Source organism: Phalacrocorax carbo, chromosome 1, assembly GCF_963921805.1.
Source record: "Phalacrocorax carbo chromosome 1, bPhaCar2.1, whole genome shotgun sequence".
Taxonomy (NCBI): Eukaryota; Metazoa; Chordata; class Aves; order Suliformes; family Phalacrocoracidae; genus Phalacrocorax; species Phalacrocorax carbo.
Window position 1 is genome coordinate 2,053,505 of NC_087513.1, and position 19,468 is coordinate 2,072,972.

Sequence of the window (19,468 nt, forward strand, 5' to 3'; positions counted from 1 at the left end):
AGCAGGGTTTGATTTTACGCGCTCCCCAAGACACCCCAGTTCCTCTCCACATTACAAAGCCAGAGCTCCTCATTGCTCACCCAAATCATGCAAGTGATGGGACAGAAGAAGAAACAGCAGAGAGATGGCAGGGCTGAGAGAGGCCCAGGAAGGCACCCCGAGCTCCTGGTGTGGGTGCGTGCAGGAGCTGGGGCGAGCTGGTGGGAAGGGAGCTCGGTTTGCAGAGGCAGCTTTTGGAGCGTGCGGCTCCTCAAACAAAATTCGTGCCTTTCCTCGTCCCCTTGCAGGCTGTAGCGCTCACAGAGGGCGTCTCTGCCAAAGAGAGGGGGGACCTGCCTTATGGAGATACAGCGGGGTGCAAGAAGCAGCTGCCAGAGCTCTGCCTCATCCGGGATCACGTGCAAGACACAACGTTTCAGGCCATCTGATCCTCTCCAGGTCCCACGTCCTGCTGCTCCATCTCATATAGGTATTAAAAAAACAAATCTCTATCACCCTTCACTTGCTAGTGTGCAAATGCTGACCTCCGGCAATTCCAGACTTGAGGCACATCATCTCTCACTGGTAAGAAAAGCTCTTATTTAAACAAAAATCTTCAGATTTATCTTTTACGAGGCCAAAACCCAACCAGAGGCACTAAACTCGCCCTATGTCCCTGCACTGAGTGCACTGACACCACACTCCACCATGGTGGGTCATCCCCGCTGCGGTGACAAGGACAGCAGGGATGAGGGAGCTGCCACCGCGGAGCTGTTACCTGACGTCTTCTCTGAGCTTCTTGCTCTCCTTGTAGTGAAGGAACCACTTCCACCTCCCACTTCTGTTCAACCTCTCCAGCACCTTCACCACTTCCTTCAGTTGACCTGCGGAGGCAGGAAGAGCCAGAGGGTAACTGAGAGTGGAAAAGGTGCCCGGGGGGTCTCTGGCCCAAGCCCTGCTCAGAGTTGGGCCACCTGAGCTTGCTCAGGACTTTGTCTAGGTGAGGTCTGAATATCTCCAAGGTTGGAGAGTCACAACCTGGGTCATGAAACTGGGATCCTGTCCTGGTGTCTGAGCACACTTACCGTGAATTTTTTCCCCTAATATCAGTTTTGGGCCCCTTGGGACAAGAAGGACCTTGAGGGGCTGGAGCGTGTCCAGAGAAGGGCAGCGGGGCTGGGGCAGGGTCTGGAGCACAAGTGTGCTGGGGCGCGGCTGAGGGGGCTGGGGGGGTTTAGCCTGGAGAAGGGGAGGCTGAGGGGAGCCCTTCTCGCTCTCTGCAGCTGCCTGAGAGGGGCTGGAGTGAGGGGGGGGCTGGTCTCTGCTCCCAAGTCACCAGTGATGGGACAAGAGGGAACGGCCTCAAGCTGCGTCAGGGGAGGTTTAGGTTGGAGATGAGGGAAAATGCCTTCCCTGCCAGAGGGGTCAGGCCCTGGCACAGGCTGCCCAGAGAGGTGGGGGAGTCACCGTCCCTGGGGGGGTTCAAACACCGTGCAGACGTGGCACTTGGGGACACAGTTTAGGAGGCCTGGGGGTGTTGGGTTGGTGGTTGGACTTGATGATCTTAGAGGTCTTTTCCAACCTTAATGATTCTATGATCTAAAAGGGTAAGAGCAACTTGTCCCTGTCACCTCTTGTCCCGTCACTGCACATCTCCAGGAGTGCGGCTCTGTTTTCTCCACCCCTTCCTATTAGACAGTTGAAGCCAGCAACAGGGTCTCCCCTTTGCCCTCCCTTCTCCAGAATGAATGTTCTTGTATAAGCCCTGCTCCAGCCCCTCACTGTCTTGGTGGCCCTTCCTGAACTTAGATAGTTTTGGGAGCCCTGACCCAGACCCGCTATCCGAACAGGGTCTACAAATGTCAACTAGAGGGAAAGAATCACCCCCACTAAAGCAGGAGCAGAGGAGATGCCCATGGCAAGTTTTTGGAAGGTGCCAACAAACCAGCGTCAAGGCCGGGAGCCAACACTGTGTGTTTGGCTCCGAGCGAGAGGCCGCAGCGAGACTCACCCAGCGTTACGGTTTCCAACACCTCGTTGTCCGACACCACGAAGCCACCGGTGTGGAACAGCTCCTGGTACACGTGACCTGTTATATCTTCGGGGCTGTCCACTCCGGCAAACACCACGTTCGGACAATGCTTTAGCTCCAGCAAGCACGGGACCTGCTCAAGGCAGACATGCTTTTGCACACGCAGTTGTGTTTCAACAGCGTTTGCAACCTCTCTGCAGCTCACACCTGCTTCTAGGAGACCTGGGGAGCCCACCCTGACCTCTGTCTGCATCATCCCAATGTTCATGTCTCCATAGCCCGACCCCAAAGCTGTGAACAGTGACAGCGAGCTACCGGCGGCTCAGTCTGATGCAATATTCACTGGAGCCCACGAGCCAAAGCCCGGCTGAACTGCCCTGTGACTCAAGATAAGCCCAGCCTGACTCCTTTCAGCAAGGCTACTCCAAATGATGTTATTCAGTGATCAAATACAGACAGGAGAAAAGCAGAACTGACAGGCTTCATGTTTTTGAAATATTTGTTTTTAAGAGCTCTTCATGAAGGACTGTTCTTTCAGTGGAGAGAACAGTGTATCCGCAGAGGCTGACAACTAAATCTACAACTATGTAAAGTGTAAAACGTAAAAACCTTTAAAATGGATCCTGATATTCAAAAATGGTGTTGGTAGAAAAAAAGGACGGGCTTAGGCCTTACGTTGTGGATGTGTGAGGAAATGTCCTCGTTCCTGATGACGACGAGCAGCCTGTCAGCATCCTGGTGTTTCGCTTCGCAGAAGCTCAGAGGCTCGATCTCCGTGTGGCCGTCTTTCTTCAGCAAGCTCTGAAACAGAAATAGTATAAAACAGTTTGTACGGAGAATATCTTCATGGCAGCGGTGCCACGCGTCCGTTACACACGTATCTGGGGTCAAGGAGAGAGAGGAACGAGACAGCGACCCCAACCAGACACCCTGGTGTCAAGGGCATCCTATGGTGTCCCGTCTGTCAAAGGAACTGGGCGCTCCAGGCCAGGGCTCCAGCCAGAGCAGGGAGAAGCAGCCATTTGTTGGACATTGACATTCACAGGGCCTGGAGGGGCTGGAGCGTGTCCAGAGAAGGGCAGCGGGGCTGGGGCAGGGTCTGGAGCACAAGTGTGCTGGGGGGCGGCTGAGGGGGCTGGGGGGGTTTAGCCTGGAGAAGGGGGGGCTGAGGGGAGCCCTTCTCGCTCTCTGCAGCTGCCTGAGAGGGGCTGGAGTGAGGGGGGGGCTGGTCTCTGCTCCCAAGTCACCAGTGATGGGACGAGAGGGAACGGCCTCAAGCTGCGTCAGGGGAGGTTTAGGTTGGAGATGAGGGAAAATGCCTTCCCTGCCAGAGCGGTCAGGGATTGGCACAGGCTGCCCAGAGAGGAGGGGGAGTCGCCGTCCCTGGGGGGGTTCAAACACCGTGCAGACGTGGCACTTGGGGACATGGTTTAGGAGGCCTGGGGGTGTTGGGTTGGTGGTTGGACTTGATCTTAGAGGTCTTTTCCCACCTTAAGGATTCTATGATTCACCTTTGTCGTCAAAAAGCTTTTAGAAAACTTCCTCAAGCACCTCACCGTACCATGCATTGGGCCTCCTTGCTATTTTTGAGCAGGAAATCTTCCCATGCAATCACCCTCCCCAAGTTTCCAACCCTTTAATGACAGCTCGAGCAAAAGCCACCTTGGGGGGGGTTGAGTCTGGGCTGCTCCTGCATGAACTCCCGTCTGGTTTGGGCTGGGAGATGTTCAAGCGATAGGACAGAGGAAATGGCCTCAAGCTACATCAGGGGAGGTTTAGATTGGATATTAGAAAATATTTCTTCACTGAAAGGGTTGTCAAGCACTGGAACAGGCTGCCCTGGGAAGTGGTGAAGTCACCAACCCTGGAGGCGTTTCAAAGACATGTAGATATGCCACTGGGGGACATGGTTTAGTGGTAGACTTGGCAGTGCTGGGTTTATGGTTGGACTTGATCTTCTTAAGGGTCTTTTCCAACCTAAATGATTCTACAATTCTAATTTCTGGCAGTGGGAGCCGAGATGAAATGGCAGAGGCAGCTCCTGGCTGAAGGGAACCAAACACCATTCGTGTCAGGCTGAGCAAGCTCGCCCTGCGCCTGCTCCTGCTGCCCTCGGCTCTCCCCCCAGGGCCACCCATCCCCATCCAGGCTGGGATGGACTGGTTGTTACCTTCACTCTTGCAAAGAAAGGGTCCGTGCCCGTCTCCACCAGGTAGAACATGCCAGTGCGGCTGCAGGCCTCTTTGGCCACGCTGCACAGGCGGAAACGCAGCGCGCTGCACAGGTCCGTGATCATCTCCTCGAAGGCAGCCATCCTCCGGGGGAGGGACATGCACGTCCACTCGCTCGCAGCCTCCCCGTGCTCTGGGACCGGCCCTTCGCCCTCACTCCCCGCGTCAGCCCTGCTCAGCATCACCCTGTTGAACTCGGCGTACTCGTCGAGGATGGCAGTGATGTCCCCCTGCAAGTCCTTTAGCTTATTATCATATCTGAGCTTGCTGAGGTGGAAGGGAGCTGCGCAGCCCTGGCTCTGGGTTTGGGATGTGGCCCTGCTCCTCCTGTCACAGAGGGTGTCCTGCCACAGGGTATGCGGGTTCCCATGGCAGCTGCTTCGCCGGTGCCAGCCGAGCCTGCTCGGCCACGAGTCGGAGGGTAGGATCGTCACCTGCAAAGGGCTCCTGCTCCGCGGGGAGAGCGGGACGGGAGCTTCTCGCACAGCCAATGTCTCAGACTTCACCTGAGGAGAAAAGTCTTTTGGAAAGATGCTTTTGGAGGTAGAAAAGGGTGTTTTCCTGTTTTTTAGGATTTGTTTTAGCTTATAATGGAAACGAAGATGTTCCATGTCCAAAGTGTGTTGGGTGATTTCCTGAAAACCCCTCCAAGTTCCCATCAGTGACCTTAACAAATAAGACTGCCTTGCACGGTGGTTGCCCCTCTTTGAAGACTGCAAATTTCCCATCCTCTCCCGGCACTTTTTGGTGACCGCGAAGTTCTGGTAGTCCTTGGTGATCCCCTGGCTGTCCCTAATATTGACGTACGGTGGAACGTGCCCACTGCTGGTTTCCCCCGGGCCGATCAGCCAGCTGCGCTCAGCCCATGAGCAGCCCCCCGCCGTGCCCAGCGAGCCCCAGTCCTCGCCGCACCCCTCCCTGCGCACCGAGCTCGCGGAGGGGGAGTCGCAGTTAGTCCTTGTACCCTCAGCATCCACGGATTTCCTGCTGTAGGAACGCCCGGCTGTAAGCAGGGACTGTGAAGTCCCTCCAAAATACTCCTGGTCTGAGTCACTGGAGAAAGTCTCAAACGGATCTTCAGATGTCAAGCCCACGCATCTGTCTTTGCTGGGATGCTGCTCTGCCCTTGGGAGCATGTCTGCAATATCCTCAGCGTCACTAAGCTCCAGGCTGTCTCCAGAGAGCCCCCTGTGCGCGTGTAATGGCAACATCAGGAAGGGGAGAGTGGGGATTTCTCCCTCTCCCACCTCCATGCTGGCACGGTGCAGATCAGCAGACGTGTCGGATCCCTCGGCCTCCTGCTGGCGGTTGCACACAGACTGGGGCTCGCACAGTGGCATAAACAACTCCCCGTCTGAAAAAGATGCAGGACTGGCAAGAAGGATGCTGCTCTTTCCTTCTGAATCCTCTGGTGGGATGGGTTCCTCCTCACAGCTCCCTACTGCATTCACTGCTTGGCCCCCAGGGCTGGCACACCTGGGGCAGGTGCCCACGCAGCAGGACCATGGGGTCGGACTCGTGCCAGGAGAGAGCGTCTTGGGGTGCACACCGAGGACTGAGTCCGGCTTAGCGTTGTGCAGACCTGCCTTGTGACCATGAGGAGGAGAAGGAGGCATCGATCCCGGGTCACCTGGCACAAGCACATCCACGGGGGAGCTCTCCACCGGCTCTCCATACCACGGACCCGTGTCTTTTTTCACCTGTTCTTCACATCTGGGCTTTAAGGAACCATCCGGACTCCCGGCAGCCACGCTCACCTCTGCAGCACATACTTGCTCGCACATCTTCCCGTGTTGGCACAGGACCAGCCCCTGCTCGCTTTGCTCTAACAAGTGGTGGGGGGAGTCTGTGTCTCCACCACGGGGGACTGGGTCCTGTTGCGGGGCAGAAGCAGAAGCTGAGCCTGCACGGGCAGGTGGGGACTGGCTGTCTGGGGAGCTCTGCTGCTGCCTGGGGTGCTCCTTCATGGAAGACATCCTCTCTCTCACCAAGGAGGGCTCCGATTCCAGAAAGTCAGGAGGAGAGGTCTCTGGCTCCTGCAGCGGGTTAGTCACCATCCCTGTGTTCGCTTCATTGCTGCCAGGGGAATTCTCTGCGCTGAGGCACACATCATCGCTCTCTCCAGCTTGAGAGTCACCTGCTAAGGCTGCGCGGTCAAAGGCGAAGCCCTGGCCATCACTTGCTCCTGAGGACTCATCCAGCATATCCATTTTGTTGGCAGAAGGACTGCTACACTGTTCTTCCACAAAAAACTTGTTCCCTCCTTGGTTTGATTCACCAGTGCTCAGCAAAGTGAGGTCAGCATAAACGTTGCCTCCGCACCTTTGGGAAAGGCAGCTCCTCTCTCCCATGTCGCTCTGTGATGGAGACTGGATGCTTGCCATGGCCTCCTGGTCCTCTTGAGCAGCCCCTGGATCTGTTCCTCTATCAAGAGATGTGAGGCAGACAGAACTGGAGTCAGGGGACGAGGTTAGTGACAGTCCCTGGCCGCACGGTGACTCGAGGCCAGCTGTGCCGGCAGCTTTGCTCCCAGCAGGCGCCCACGTTTCTGCAGAGGGCGCACAATCCTTGTCTTCCTGCTCCAATTTGTCCCTGAGCGTTTCTCCAGCAGGTCCCACGTTGCCTGTAATGCCATCTGGCTGTGCCCCACAGACAAGGCTCGGATCAGGCAGCATCAAACCGCAGTCACAGGGCGACCCCACATCAGCTGGACTGGCTGCGTGTGCCAAACCAGCACCGTTTGTCTCTGCACCCGAGGTGGCCAGAGCCTCCCAGGGCTCTTGTGTGTCCAGGCTTGGTGCCATCTCGCCAGGAAGCCCTTGAGAGCCAGTCCCAGTCCCATCTGACAGCACTGGTGTTGATCTGCCTGGGCAGGAGGACTCTAAGGCAGTGGGGCTGGGCACAGGGTGCTCTTCAGGAAGGCCAAAGTCCATCGGAAGTGCTGAATCCACTGGCTTCTGCTCGCTGTGTTCATGTTCCATGTCGGGTTCACTGCTTTCAGAAAATGCTAAATCAACAGGTCCCAGGATTGTGCTTTCATATTCAGAGTCCTCTTTCTCTTTTTTCCCCTCCTCCACTTCTTCCTCCTCTTTTTGTGGATGTCCAAAGGAGTCTTGTGATTCCCTCCCTTCCTCAACGGTGGCCCAGCTGCTGTCCTCAACCTCCATACATTGCCCAGCATCTCCCATGTTCGTCCTTTCCTCAGGAGGGCCGGGGCCACCCCCAGACCCTGCTGCCCACCCGTTCTCTTGCTGCTCTCCACGTCCACTCAGGGGACTTGGTGCATCACTCCAGGGAGCTATATTGGAACTTGGGCCTTGGCTGTGTGGGCTTTCCCTGCCCAGTGCAGCTGGGGGCTTGCCAGCATTGCCAAGCTCATCGGAAGGGCTGGGGGCGACTGTAGCATCCGGCAGTTCCTCCTTGGGCAGCTCCTCCTGAAACAACACAATTCAGAGGTTAATCTTCAAGGGAGTCAAATGCAGAAGCTGAGACACCCATGCAGGAGGACATGGATGCTCGAACTCTGTGAGCACAACCATTTCAACAGCATCTGAAGACAGTAGTTTGAGTCTGTCTCTAAAATAAGTCTAGGTTGAATCCTTACCCAAAGTCAGCCACTACCATCCCCACTGCAGCCAGCAAGCAGAGTCCCACAGACAGCCAGGGAAAGGTTTTGAAACTTTCTACCTTCTTTAAACCATGAAATTGCTTAGAAACAGGCTGCACTGTGCAGGGGCCATCAGCCGGTGCTCAGAGGTAACGTATGTAGCAGCATCCTCTTATCTCTACTGAGTATACCTGTCCAAGCAAGCTATATGGACATTATGGACAGAGATCCCACATTTCCTCCCAAAACACTTCTGCCAGCTCCACAGCACTAAACCCAGGTGGTAAAAACCACTGGGATATTTTTTCCTTCGTACAAAACAGTTGCAGCCCTATGGCAGCTGCCTGTTTGTTCAGAGTAGAAGTTTTAGAGGAATTATTTTAACTCAGGCTTGAAAAATACCATCAGACACCCATGTTTTAATTTTACCCAAGTGCCTCCAGTCCTGAATATCTGTAAACTGTAGAAACTATAGAAAAAATAATTTTAAAAAAACCCTACCCAGAATGGAATATTAACTAACTTTGCCAGAGAGGCGAGGGAAACGTTGCAAACCACTGCACTGCTATCTGTGGGTGGCTCTCCAAGCCAGCAAACCTCAGCTCTCCCAGACCTGCGGAGGAAAGGTGGTGCTGTGGCCTGTGACACATCTGGGCTGCTGCGACCATGGGCAGACAAATGCAGTTGCCCACAGGAGACAGGTAGGCTTCTGAGTTTCTGTCTGGGGTGTTTGTGGTTCCTCTCCTCCCTCGGTTAAGTGCAGGTCTGAGACCTCGGCCAGGCTTGCCCAGCTCACAGCCAAAACCTGGGACAGATGCTGAGCTTGACATTTCACTGCTCTAATTCTTTGGAATTCCTCTCCATTGGAGAACATCCATGTCGAGGTCCTGCTCCCTTGGACAGGGACCTGTGCCAGAGCCTGGGGACACCAGCTCAGGCCACAAGGACATCCAGCCCTGGACTGAGGCCTGAAAGCTTCTTTTTTACGGTGGCTCTGAGCACATCTGCATGGCAATGACTTGGAGCAGCTAAATGCTGGGGGGACGTTTCTCGGTCCTGCTTTGGGCATCACCACTACCTGGCTCTAAGAGAGCCCACAAGGACGTCAGTTCCACTTATCTCAGAAGAGCCTGCTCCAGTAGGCGCAAAAAGCATTGTGTGCCCTGTAGACTCATACCCCCCAAACCCCAAGCTCTTACCGCAGTGATGGTTGGGACCTCATGCACGCGCTCCTCAGGAATGACCGCTGGCTGCCTGTCTCTCACAGCCAGACTCTCGTCAGCATACTCAGCGAGGGAAAGGCTCTCAGGACAGCTTGTGGAAGAAGGCTCCTCCTCCCCAAAGGGCAGCTCCCCTGATGAAGAAGATACTGTACTATCAACAACACCAGGAGTCCCATCAGCATCAGTCTGAGAGTCTGCAGGGCTCTCCTCTGAGCGGAAAGGTCCCTGGTACCGTGTGCTGCGATCCAGAGAGCTGCTGGGAGTCTGATCAGGGTCTGACCGAGAGTCTGCAGGGCATGTCTCCAACCCGAAACAATCCTCACCATCATCACTCAGCTCAAGGAAGTCCCCAGTGCTGTTTATTGAGACGTACTTCTCAGGGTTGCTGTGCTCCACCACCTTCCTCGTGCTGCTCAGGTGTTTGCTGGGTTTGCTGTAGAAGAGAGCCACCCACATATGAAGTATCAGTTTCATCTCTTCCATGTCGTCAGGCAGATCAGGGTCCCAGGGCCTGGAAGGAAAAGCAAACAGCCTGAAACGTCTTCATCCTCCCTCTGGTTGACTAGCCAAGGTAATTCATCTCCTGGTCCCCCACAGCGCTAAGCCCTGATGCAGCAGGGCTGCAAATGCCCAGATGCAGATATGGGTCACTTGACGTGGATTTTCCAGGTTGTTGCAAAAAAAGAGAAACTCACGGCTGCAAAGGAGGATTTCTGTTCATGGCTCTAGGTACAAGTTCTAGCTGCAGAGCCATGGGAATCATACAATGGTTTGGGTTAGGAGGGACCCTTAAGAGATCATCTAGTCCAATCCCCACCTGCTGTGGGGGAAGGTGCCAGGGACATCTACTAGATCAGGTTGCTCAAAACCCCCTCCAACTTGACCTTGAACATTTCCAATCCCTAGAAACATCCAAGGCCAGGCTGGACGGGGCCCTGAGCAACCTGATCTAGTGGAAGATGTCCCTGCTCACGGCAGGGGGTTGGACTAGATGACCTGTAAAGGTCCCTTCCAAGCCAAACTGTTCTATGATTCTATGATTCAATGATGGGGTATCCACAACTTCCCTGGGGAACCTGCTCCAGTGCCTCACCACCCTTAGCATAAAACATTCCTTCCTTTTGTCCAGTCCAAACCTTCCCTCTCTCAGTTTAAAACTGTTGCCCCTTGTCCTGTCACTACAGGCCCTGGTAAAAAGTATCTCTCCGTCTTTCTTATAAGCCCCTTTATACACTGAAAGGCCGCAATAAGGTCTCCCTGCAGCCTTCTCTCCCCCAGGCTGAACAACCCCAGCTCTCCCAGCCCGGCCTCACAGCAGAGGGGCTCCAGCCCTCGGAGCATTTCTGTGCCCCCTCTGGCCCCGCTCCAGCAGCCCCGTGTCTGTCCCGTGCTGAGGAGCCCCGAGCTGGAGGCGGCGCTGCAGGGGGGTCTCACAGAGCGGGGCAGGGGGGCAGGACCCCCTCCCTCGCCCTGCTGCCCACCCTTCTTTTGATACAGCCCAGGGTACAGTTGGCTTTCTGGGCTGCGAGCGCACATTGTTGGCTCACATCCAGCTTCTCATCCACCAGTACCCCCAAATCATTCTCTACAGGGAAGACACACCAGCAAAACTGAGTATCTGAGCATGGGGAAAAAGGCAAGTATCATGCAATCCAAAGCAAAAAAGCGCAAAGAAAGCCCCTTCCAAAAGTGCTCCAGATATCCAGCAAGAGATGTCCCCTGCACGTGGCCTTCCAGGCTGACTTACCCATGCAGGGCGCGGATTACAGTTTTCTCCAGGGCATCTTTGGTGTACCTGCTGTCCAAATCGAAGACATACTCTGCCTCCCAATGGCACGTCACCTTCACGGACTCACCGCAGATGTTCACTGTGTGGGACTTAACAAAGTCCTCCTTCAGCCTGCGGGAGAGCAGGCTGCTCCTGCGCCTCATCATCACAGCCTCAAAGGGTTGGGGGTGGTGGGTGCTGTTCTGCTGGTGGCGGAAAGGTAGGACTTTCCCAACCAGGGGTCCTGCTCGGGTATTCCTGGTCCCATTTCTGGAGGGTGCTGGCCCAGGGTAGGGGGCACCTCGGGGATACATGTGTTTCTTTGAGTGCTCAGGCATCTGCGAGGCGTACGAGTGCTCGGCAGAGATGAAAGAGTGCATGTTCACCTTGTCAGATTCTTGAGTCTCTCTTGGAGGCAACTCATGGGGTTTTGGAGGGCTGGGGCTTGCACTGTTGTTCTTGCTGAAAATCCCAGGGCTTTTCTCCCTGGAAATAGAGGCCAAGTCATTTAAGTCTATTTGTTCAGCAGGAATAAGCTTCTGGTTCGGCGATGCTTTGCTAAGAGAGGCGGCTCCCTTTGCAAGCTTGTCCACCCTGTGGTATTCATGGTCAGAAGCAACACGCAAGGATTTGTGCGTGCGTGGACTCTGCTGCTCCTTTGCAGAGTCGCTGGAGGGGCTGCAGGACACAGCGATCATCCTGTTGTCCCTGGGGATAAACGAAGGAATACAAGAACCCAGAGCCAGATCAGCCAGCAAGTTCAAGGCGTGGGACTCATAGTCGTTCCCCTTCACATCGAAACCGAGATCAGCAATGCCGCCCGGGTGGATCTCACTCATTTGGCTATCTGCTCCGTAGCACTGGGAAGGAACTTCGCTTGGGAGGACAGAGAATGGCTCCTTCCACTCTGCATCAGAAACACAAAGTCAGGGAATAAACAAAAGGCCACAGAACTCTGCCTCGGGAAGGGTTTCGAAGCAGGCTTTCAGTTTGACAGGAAAAAAAAAAGTCTTTCCAACATGGAATTTGCACACTTGAAAAAATAACCACCTCCACGGCTGCTACAAAAGGATCCAGAGGTGGGATCTAAGCAACTTCAGGAAAGGGGTTTATTCTCAGAAAGAAAAAGCACAGGATCCAGAGTGAACAAAATTTCCCTAGGCCTCTGTGCACAGGGTAGTTTGGCCACTTAAATACAACCTGAGATATTTTAAGTGTTTCCTTAAACCTTTTTTTTTTCTTTATATTTTCTTCGACTTTAAGCATTTGCAATTTTCTCAGATAAACCCTGTGCCATTCTTTCAATAACCCACAGTTACAAAAAACCCCCCTCTAGAACACTGAGAAAAACCATCCTGCTCTCGTGCTTCCCACTGCACACCCTCTCAGGAGCATAACCTGCCCCTGAGCTGTACTTCAGAGCACACACAGAAACCTGGGGGCTCCCAAAGGCAGTCGGAGCACAGCAAATTAGGCGTTCATTTAGTTTTCAGCATTAGAAATGCCCCTCACCATGGCTCAAGGCCCATGTTCGTATAAACAGTATGAAGTTATTAAACAAGGTTAATGCCTTTCTACCAGAATCTCTCAAGTAAAACCTTATTAAATTACATCTGTGCTGAAGTCCTACGTGTTGCATTTAATTTCCTTAGGAATGGCATAGGAAGACATAAAATTGAGTATTTCTTACTCCTAAATACTCATATTTTGCATTTTTGGCTGATCCTGGCATTCAGCAGGGCCCATCTGACACCCTGCCTGTGTGAGAGCACTGGCCAGATCAGCTCTGGGAACCCCCACGTGATGGGGCAATGATGGGCTGCGTTTGATTCACCCACGCTGAGGAAAAGTGCCACGTTTCAGGAACATGTGGCAATAAAAACCCAAGAAGAACAGATAAACTAAGCCAGGGTGGCTAAATCGGTCTCCAAAGCCTCCACCTCCCCCAGGAAAGAGAAAAAGAGACCAGAGACCGATCTAAAGGAGGACATAAAAGCGTGAGTGTGAGAAAACACAACAAATTAACCGCAAAGGACTCTCCTGTTCCATCGTTTATTTTGGCACCATAATACTGGTTCTCAGTTTAACAGCAGACTCCCAGCCAGCACCTGCAGACGCTACACTCAGGGGCTGTCCATGCTGCCTCTTAAATCCGCTGCAGTCTGTCTGCGAAGGCTGCAACTATCCCACTCTTTAGAACAACTGGATTTACAACGTAACAGACTAAAAATCTAGGCACATGCTGGCTACAAGCAGAGGTTGTAACGCTCTGCCCATGAGCTGCCTCAACACAGTTGTAGAGCTCAGCAGTTAAAAAACATGAGGCTTTTTAAACTAGCCCAGCAGTTTGCCAAGGATGCAAACTGAGGGCTTAGGAAAGGACTCAGAAGAGCCCCCGTGTGGTTTGGACACCCTGTAACGGTGATTTTCACAGTCGCCTTCGTATTTTACACTATGAGTGTGTAACTGTGAGCCTGCAGGCTGTGGGGCAGCAGCTCTCAGACCCCAATCCGGACCCTCAACACTAAACCTTGTAAGGCCCTTCGCCTGCTGCCGAACGTGCTGTTACTACCGTATGGGCATGACCTGACCGTGACGTTTGATGGTTCAGCTTTTAAAGGAAAGATTTCCACAGGGAACAGCTCTCTTACCACTTTCTGCTTGCTTTTTGGCTTGAGGTTTCAATGGGATGTTAGCCACGCTTTTTAGCATCTTACTTTTCACTGGCTTCGTGACGGTCTCAGCAACAGGAACCTTTTTCATGTCTGGGTTCTTCAGTGTCTTTGGTCTCTTTGTTTCCAAGCCAGAATCGTTGTGAGCTGAGGTTTCCTTCTGGACAGGTTCAGACTGCGTTTTGTGCACAAATTCTGCAGACAGGACCTCTGCACCTGGGACGAGGAAAAGGGAGGGCATTTGTTTTGGTTTGAGACATATTCAGATTTAAAAGGAATAATCGCAAAAAAATCCAGTTAAGGAAAATGGAAGGACTGCTCTAGAAGTGATTGGCAGCAGCAGAGTCTTCAGTGACTAATTTATGCATTTGATCTTACAAATGGGTTTGTTATTGATGTGAGTGATCAGTAAGCAGTTATTAAAAATTAAGCATCACTTCTTAAGCTCATTAAAAGCCTGCTTTCCTGACCTAGAATAGGTATTCTCTGGGGATAAGTCACTCTAATGCCTGCCTGGCACACTTGCACCCCGAGGGTGCTTATTTACCTCTCCAAGAGGCACACAAGAACCTCCCCCAGATCCATCAGCAACATCACTCAGCCCTGAGACAACGTGGCCCAGGCCAGAGCTTGACGGACTGCGAATTGGAGCTGACTTCAGCCCACAGCGGGCAGATGCCGTGCCACCCCCGTGCTGCATGACAGCCCATTTCTGCAGTCACTGCCTCTACCTATGACGTATGTAAATACCAGGAGAGGGTCCTTTGCATGTTTTCAGGCATGTTTTATCACCAAGGTTGAGATTCATCTCAACCCACTTTGAGTGTCTCTACAAATCAGGTGGAGGCTCAGCCTGGCTCAAAAGAACAGGCTTAGCCTATCCTCAGCAGTGAGACAGGAGCCTTCAGAGGACAGTTTATGCCACTGAGACACCTCACAGGAGCGGCTCAGGCCGCTCAGCTTCCAGAAGAGTAAGTGGGGTGTGATCAATCTCACACTTCTTGTTTCCTCAAGGCCACAGCAAGAAAGTTGACTCTCAGGGAGTCACAACATGACCACGTAGGGCAGCTGGTTATCTAGGCAGCCTATAATGACCACAGCCTTGGCAAATGCTCCTTGCCTGAGCCATCAACATGCCATGGACAAGGGATGCAATAACCATGACCTGGCTGATGTCCCTGTACAGTTGCTCCTAAGCAAAGGAAGGCAACAGCATAGATGACTGCACCGGGTTACAGGCACCTTCAATGAAATCCCCTGTCATTGCCCTGGGCTCCTCAGGTTGAACAAGAGACTGTGGAGACATCACCACAGACCTATTTGGATACTCTCAGGAGGTGTCTGCGTGCTCTGAGCACCTGGGAAGGCGGCGAGGGGACATGGCTCGTAGTGAACACTCGCTATCCCAGCTGATACCCCGGAGAAGCAGGAGGAAGTCAGTCCCATTTAGGTAGCACTTACCTCTTTTCCTTCTGTGTGGAAACTGCAAATTGGCTAATTTAAGCATGGGCTCGTTGGAACTGGCCATGAGCCCTGGCTTTTTAGGAAAAGAGAAATTTAAGCTGATTTTCTTCTTCTTGGTTGCTTTCCTGCCACTGTCCCCCATAGGATGCATTTGCATCTTGAGGGGTGACCATTTCTTCCTGGTGCTGGTCACAACTGCTCGGCTGGATTTCCTCCTGCTCTGCTGCACCCGTAGCTTGCTGGCTGAGTTGATGTCTTTTGTGGGCCCTTCACCACTCTGGTCCAGCCCCACTACGAGCTTTGGGTTTTCACTTCTGGCTTTTATTTCCACTGCTGTGTTGGGAGGAACAGGATCTGGTGGCACAGCTGAAGAGAAGTCCGCTTTACAATCGGCCTCTGAATCGCAGCAAAGGGACTGAACGGCACCAGTCAAACATCCTACGGCAGCCGACATTTCAAGAGTGTAGCTGCTGGGGTCGGAGAGGTAACGCTGCAGCTGGGAGAAGGACTGCTCCGAGCGTTTTCTGAAGGGATTAGTACGTTCATCCTCCATTGGTGAGAGGAGAGAAGAAGAGGGAACTTCGCTGGTGTGACCAAAGGCAGGCTGTGGATTTTGATCAAGCTTTGCGTATTCCTGGAAGTGCTGTTTGATACATGCGCTGGTACTGACTGTGTCCCCCCATGAAGAAAAGCTAGCTTTCTGTAAGGCATAGTGAAGTCCAGGCAAAACTGAGGCTATTTTTAATGAGATGTCACTATCGTCACTATCTTCCCTTTCACCTTTTGGATCGTGCTTTTCAACTGCGAAAGGAAATCAAAATAGAATTTTAGTCATATTAAAAAAGGATTCAATTCCCCAAACCACCTCACTGTTGCATGCTAAGAGAACATGAAAGCTAAGAAAAAGCCCCAGAAGCCAACCTACAAAAAACTAGCCCCAGGGGCAACGCCCTGTTTTGATGGATGTTTTTAATTGCCGAATGTAAGAGAGAATTGAACGTGGGAGTCAAAGGTGGATTCAACTAAGATGAAAGACTGCTGTTGTATCAGCTAGCCCCCGTTCTGCAGAAAAATATAGGGTGAGATTGCATACGTAGTGCTCTAAGTTCCTTCATTCCAGCAATTCTCACTAAATTCAACATTTAGGGCAGTCAGAGCTCTGAAAATACATGGGTTTTGTAGGGTTTTTTTAAACCTGTTGAGATTTAGGATTGCCTATGCAGGGTCTTTAGACTAGCACCATTTTCAGATCACTTGTGTGGTTTATGTCCCTGTTCAGATGCAACTTCCAGCAGCTCCATCTCTATCTGCTGTCAGCGTAGACAGACACAGTTCACATAAAGACCCCCGCATTAGTGCTCTGGCGTGCAATGGGTAACACACACTTCCCTAAGCAGCCCTGGTGACCATATAAATAAAGAACACAAACCCCTGGGTGATTTTCTAAAGCTGAAGGACTGATCCTACAGAAAACAGTTGGTGCTTCTCATTTCAGCAGGACTAATGCCCTACCACGTACAGCATATCGTACCATAAAGTTTAGCTCGCAACAGGAGTCATCATGAATGAGTCCCAGAGCTCAAGGGTGCCTGCGCTCGCAGATGTCACCGTGGAAGTAGGCTCTGCTCGGCACTGCAGCATCCTCTTGGTGTCTGGAAACGCCTGGAGAGCCGGGGTGATATGCAGAGCCTGCCAGCGGAGCTCCCTTTCTGCACAAGCCAGACTTAGCCACCTTCATCCGCTGCAACCCAGCAGTCTGAGGTCGGCGCTTTCCACCCACAGGGCTGGCCCATCTGCATGTTATGATCAGATTCCGAGGTTTCTTTTGGCTGCAGGGCCAGGCTGACAACCCCAGTGACCTTCCCTGTCACATCTCTTCCCAGCAAGGCAAAGACATTTCTCTTCCCCTCCCAGATGTGTGATTTTCTTTACCTATTGGCCCTGCTGCTGCCTTGCACTGGCAACGCTGGTCCTTGTTACCAGCAAGCCCGGGCATCCCCGTGAGCCAGACCCCAGCTGCCTGCCTTTGCTGCTGGCTCAGGAACGCTGCGGCCTGTCTGCACAGCGGGCTTGTTATGCCTGCCCTACATTCCTCCTGACGGCTGTCTGGACAGGAAGAGAACAGCTTCAGAAGCCGCTTGTTTCGAAACAGGAAACATTATTCATGCTTTGAGTCTGAGCTGAGCAACTTCAAGTGTGTCTTTCCTTCACCCTCCTTTCCTCTTTGCATCACCCCTGCAGTCTTCGGTGACCATCCCTTTTCAACCCCAAGCCCCTGCACAGCTCTGCTTATCTTCACAGAAAGGAGAAGCCCTAAAGGAAAAAGGGTTTATAATCCCAGTGAGAAGAGGTCTCGGATGCAGGGGACAGCCAGGGCTGGCTGGGGTAACGCCGCTTGCGTAGGCAGAATGCGACATCATGTGCAGTAGTCCTGCTGACACCAGAGGGAAAACATCTGGAAGCCATCAACGTTCAGACCATGTCGCGTAACAACGTGCAGCATTTGCTCAACGCTATATCCTCTCTCCCTGCCTCTTTGCTTCACTGCCAGCTACTCTCCGGTTGTCCAGGCTTTGCCTCCTCTTCAGCATCAACACCAGCCACAGGCAACATCTGCTACAGCCCCAAACCTCCCTACCAACTGGCTGCTTGCACTGTCCTTGCTCTGAGATGCTCCTTAAGCCTGGTGCCCTCCCTTTTCTCCACCACTTTCTTCCACAATAACCTTCTTCAAGATAAATACCTCCTTGCCCTGTTCTCCTCTCCCCCAGCATACAGTGCTCACAGTCAGCCTTTCAGGAACAGAACCCTCTGCTCTGGAAGGTATTTTCTGCCTGTTGCAGGGCTGGTCAGCAAGATCACAATACCTGGGGGGTCAGTTCCCACCTCCCGTCTGCTCTCCAGGCGTTCTTCTCCCTCACCTCACCCAACTTCAGGCCCTTGCTTCAGCCATCACGGGAACAACCTGATCCCAGGTTTGACCTGGTATTTTGGATCTTCAGTCTGCCTCAGCAGGAGCCTGCCTCTCTCCTTTGCTACAAAAGAAACTAGAGAAGTTGCCAGGCTAATACAGCCACCAGCAGCACGTCCTTGAAGTTAGGCTGACTGAATTCAGGCAAAGACATCCACACGCCGCACTGCCAAGTTACCATCGCATCCCTACCCGACTCACAAGCCCACTTTGTACACAGATCCCGAAGGAGGGAGTTTCTATAACTGGAGGTTAAACACTGAAACGGACAAAGCAATCCATGCTCGGATGTGCCGGTAGGTCCTGTCGGCTCTCCTGCCAATTTTGTCTTCTGGGGAGGGGAGCTGGGTATGTCCTGTGCAGCTCTGTCAGCAATGCCAGCCACCACTCACACAGAGGTGGACTGAAATACCACTGTATGCTGGTGTAAACAGTACCTTGGCTCGTCCCTGGGGTGACTCAACAAACAGCAAGCCAGAAGTTACAGAGAGAAAAAGGCCCCTGTTTATATGTTTATATGTTGCTTGGAGATCTGCAAGGCTGGAAGTGTTACTGGTGGAGTGGATGCAATGACAGGTGTGTGGATGAAGCTGTCCAGGGGAAGCAGAGCAGTAACTTTATGTCCACAAGAGGAAATCGTAGCGTGAATATTTCCACATAGACAGTGCAGCAAAAAGCCAAGAGATACAGAGAAAATCCGAGGCAAGTGAGCAGAGGTTGAAGCTCATTCTTATTTCAAGATCTGCAGCTTCAAACGGTGCAACCTTTATTTTCTCTTATTTAGTGCCTCTGTGTTTGTTCTGCATGAAAAGTAGTACATTTTGGGGCTACAAACAGCCAGGTCCCAGAGCTGTGACTCACCTTGATGGCAGCAAAGCTCCACGGCTCTGCCCAACACCATCTCCCTGCCTCCCTCCCTCCCACATCACACACTCTGACTGGTCATCACGGCCCCGCTACCAGCATTTACACGTCCCACAGCAGAGAAGTCACACAATGCGGCTCAGCCTCCAAACCCTCACTGCTCTTTAGGGAGCAATGCCCCTTCCCCACCTCTGCTCTCCCTCCCCATGCCAGCAGTGCCCTTTTATGGAGCCCATTTTACTTGTTATCTCAGCAAAAAAAACAACTAACTTATTCTTTAGGGCAGGCTGTTTTCCTGCTGGTTTATCACATCACATCAGCTCCCTGCAGGGTCCAGTGAGTGCCATATGTCACACTGTCCCCTACGCACAGCTCCAGAGCACCTTTAGGGACGTAAGCCTGGCTCTGCACGAGTCAGACTCCCACGTGCACACCTAAGACAATTCAGGGAGTGGATGCTGCTGAAACCTGACTGAAGGGGAGAAAAGTAATTATTTGTCATTCCCATAACTTCCTGCAAAGGGACAAGGATGTGCAGTGAATGGGCGAGGCAGGGAACCTGGTTTCAATCAGCTTAAAAATGCAGCATGGCTAGAGAGTTGGGACTTTTCTCTCCTCTTTCAACACCCTTTGCACTAAAGCTGTAGGTGGTTCTGA

General features: G+C 52.7%; 1 protein-coding gene across 3 annotated transcripts in view; it reads right to left on the bottom strand.

The window, feature by feature from the left end:
- Positions 1-19,468, bottom strand: part of TASOR2 (transcription activation suppressor family member 2) — a 47,888-nt gene that overhangs the window by 3,210 nt on the left and 25,210 nt on the right. For 2 of the 3 annotated variants that reach the window (XM_064442000.1, XM_064442011.1), the window contains exons 14-21: positions 14,974-15,777; positions 13,492-13,728; positions 10,820-11,747; positions 9,049-9,583; positions 4,182-7,676; positions 2,687-2,812; positions 1,991-2,144; positions 758-863 (exon numbers count right to left, since the gene is read on the bottom strand). In XM_064442000.1, the coding sequence (XP_064298070.1) occupies positions 758-863; positions 1,991-2,144; positions 2,687-2,812; positions 4,182-7,676; positions 9,049-9,583; positions 10,820-11,747; positions 13,492-13,728; positions 14,974-15,777 (6,385 nt within the window). The remainder of the gene's footprint in view (positions 1-757; positions 864-1,990; positions 2,145-2,686; positions 2,813-4,181; positions 7,677-9,048; positions 9,584-10,819; positions 11,748-13,491; positions 13,729-14,973; positions 15,778-19,468) is intronic. The other variant, XM_064442020.1, reaches the window with a different exon arrangement.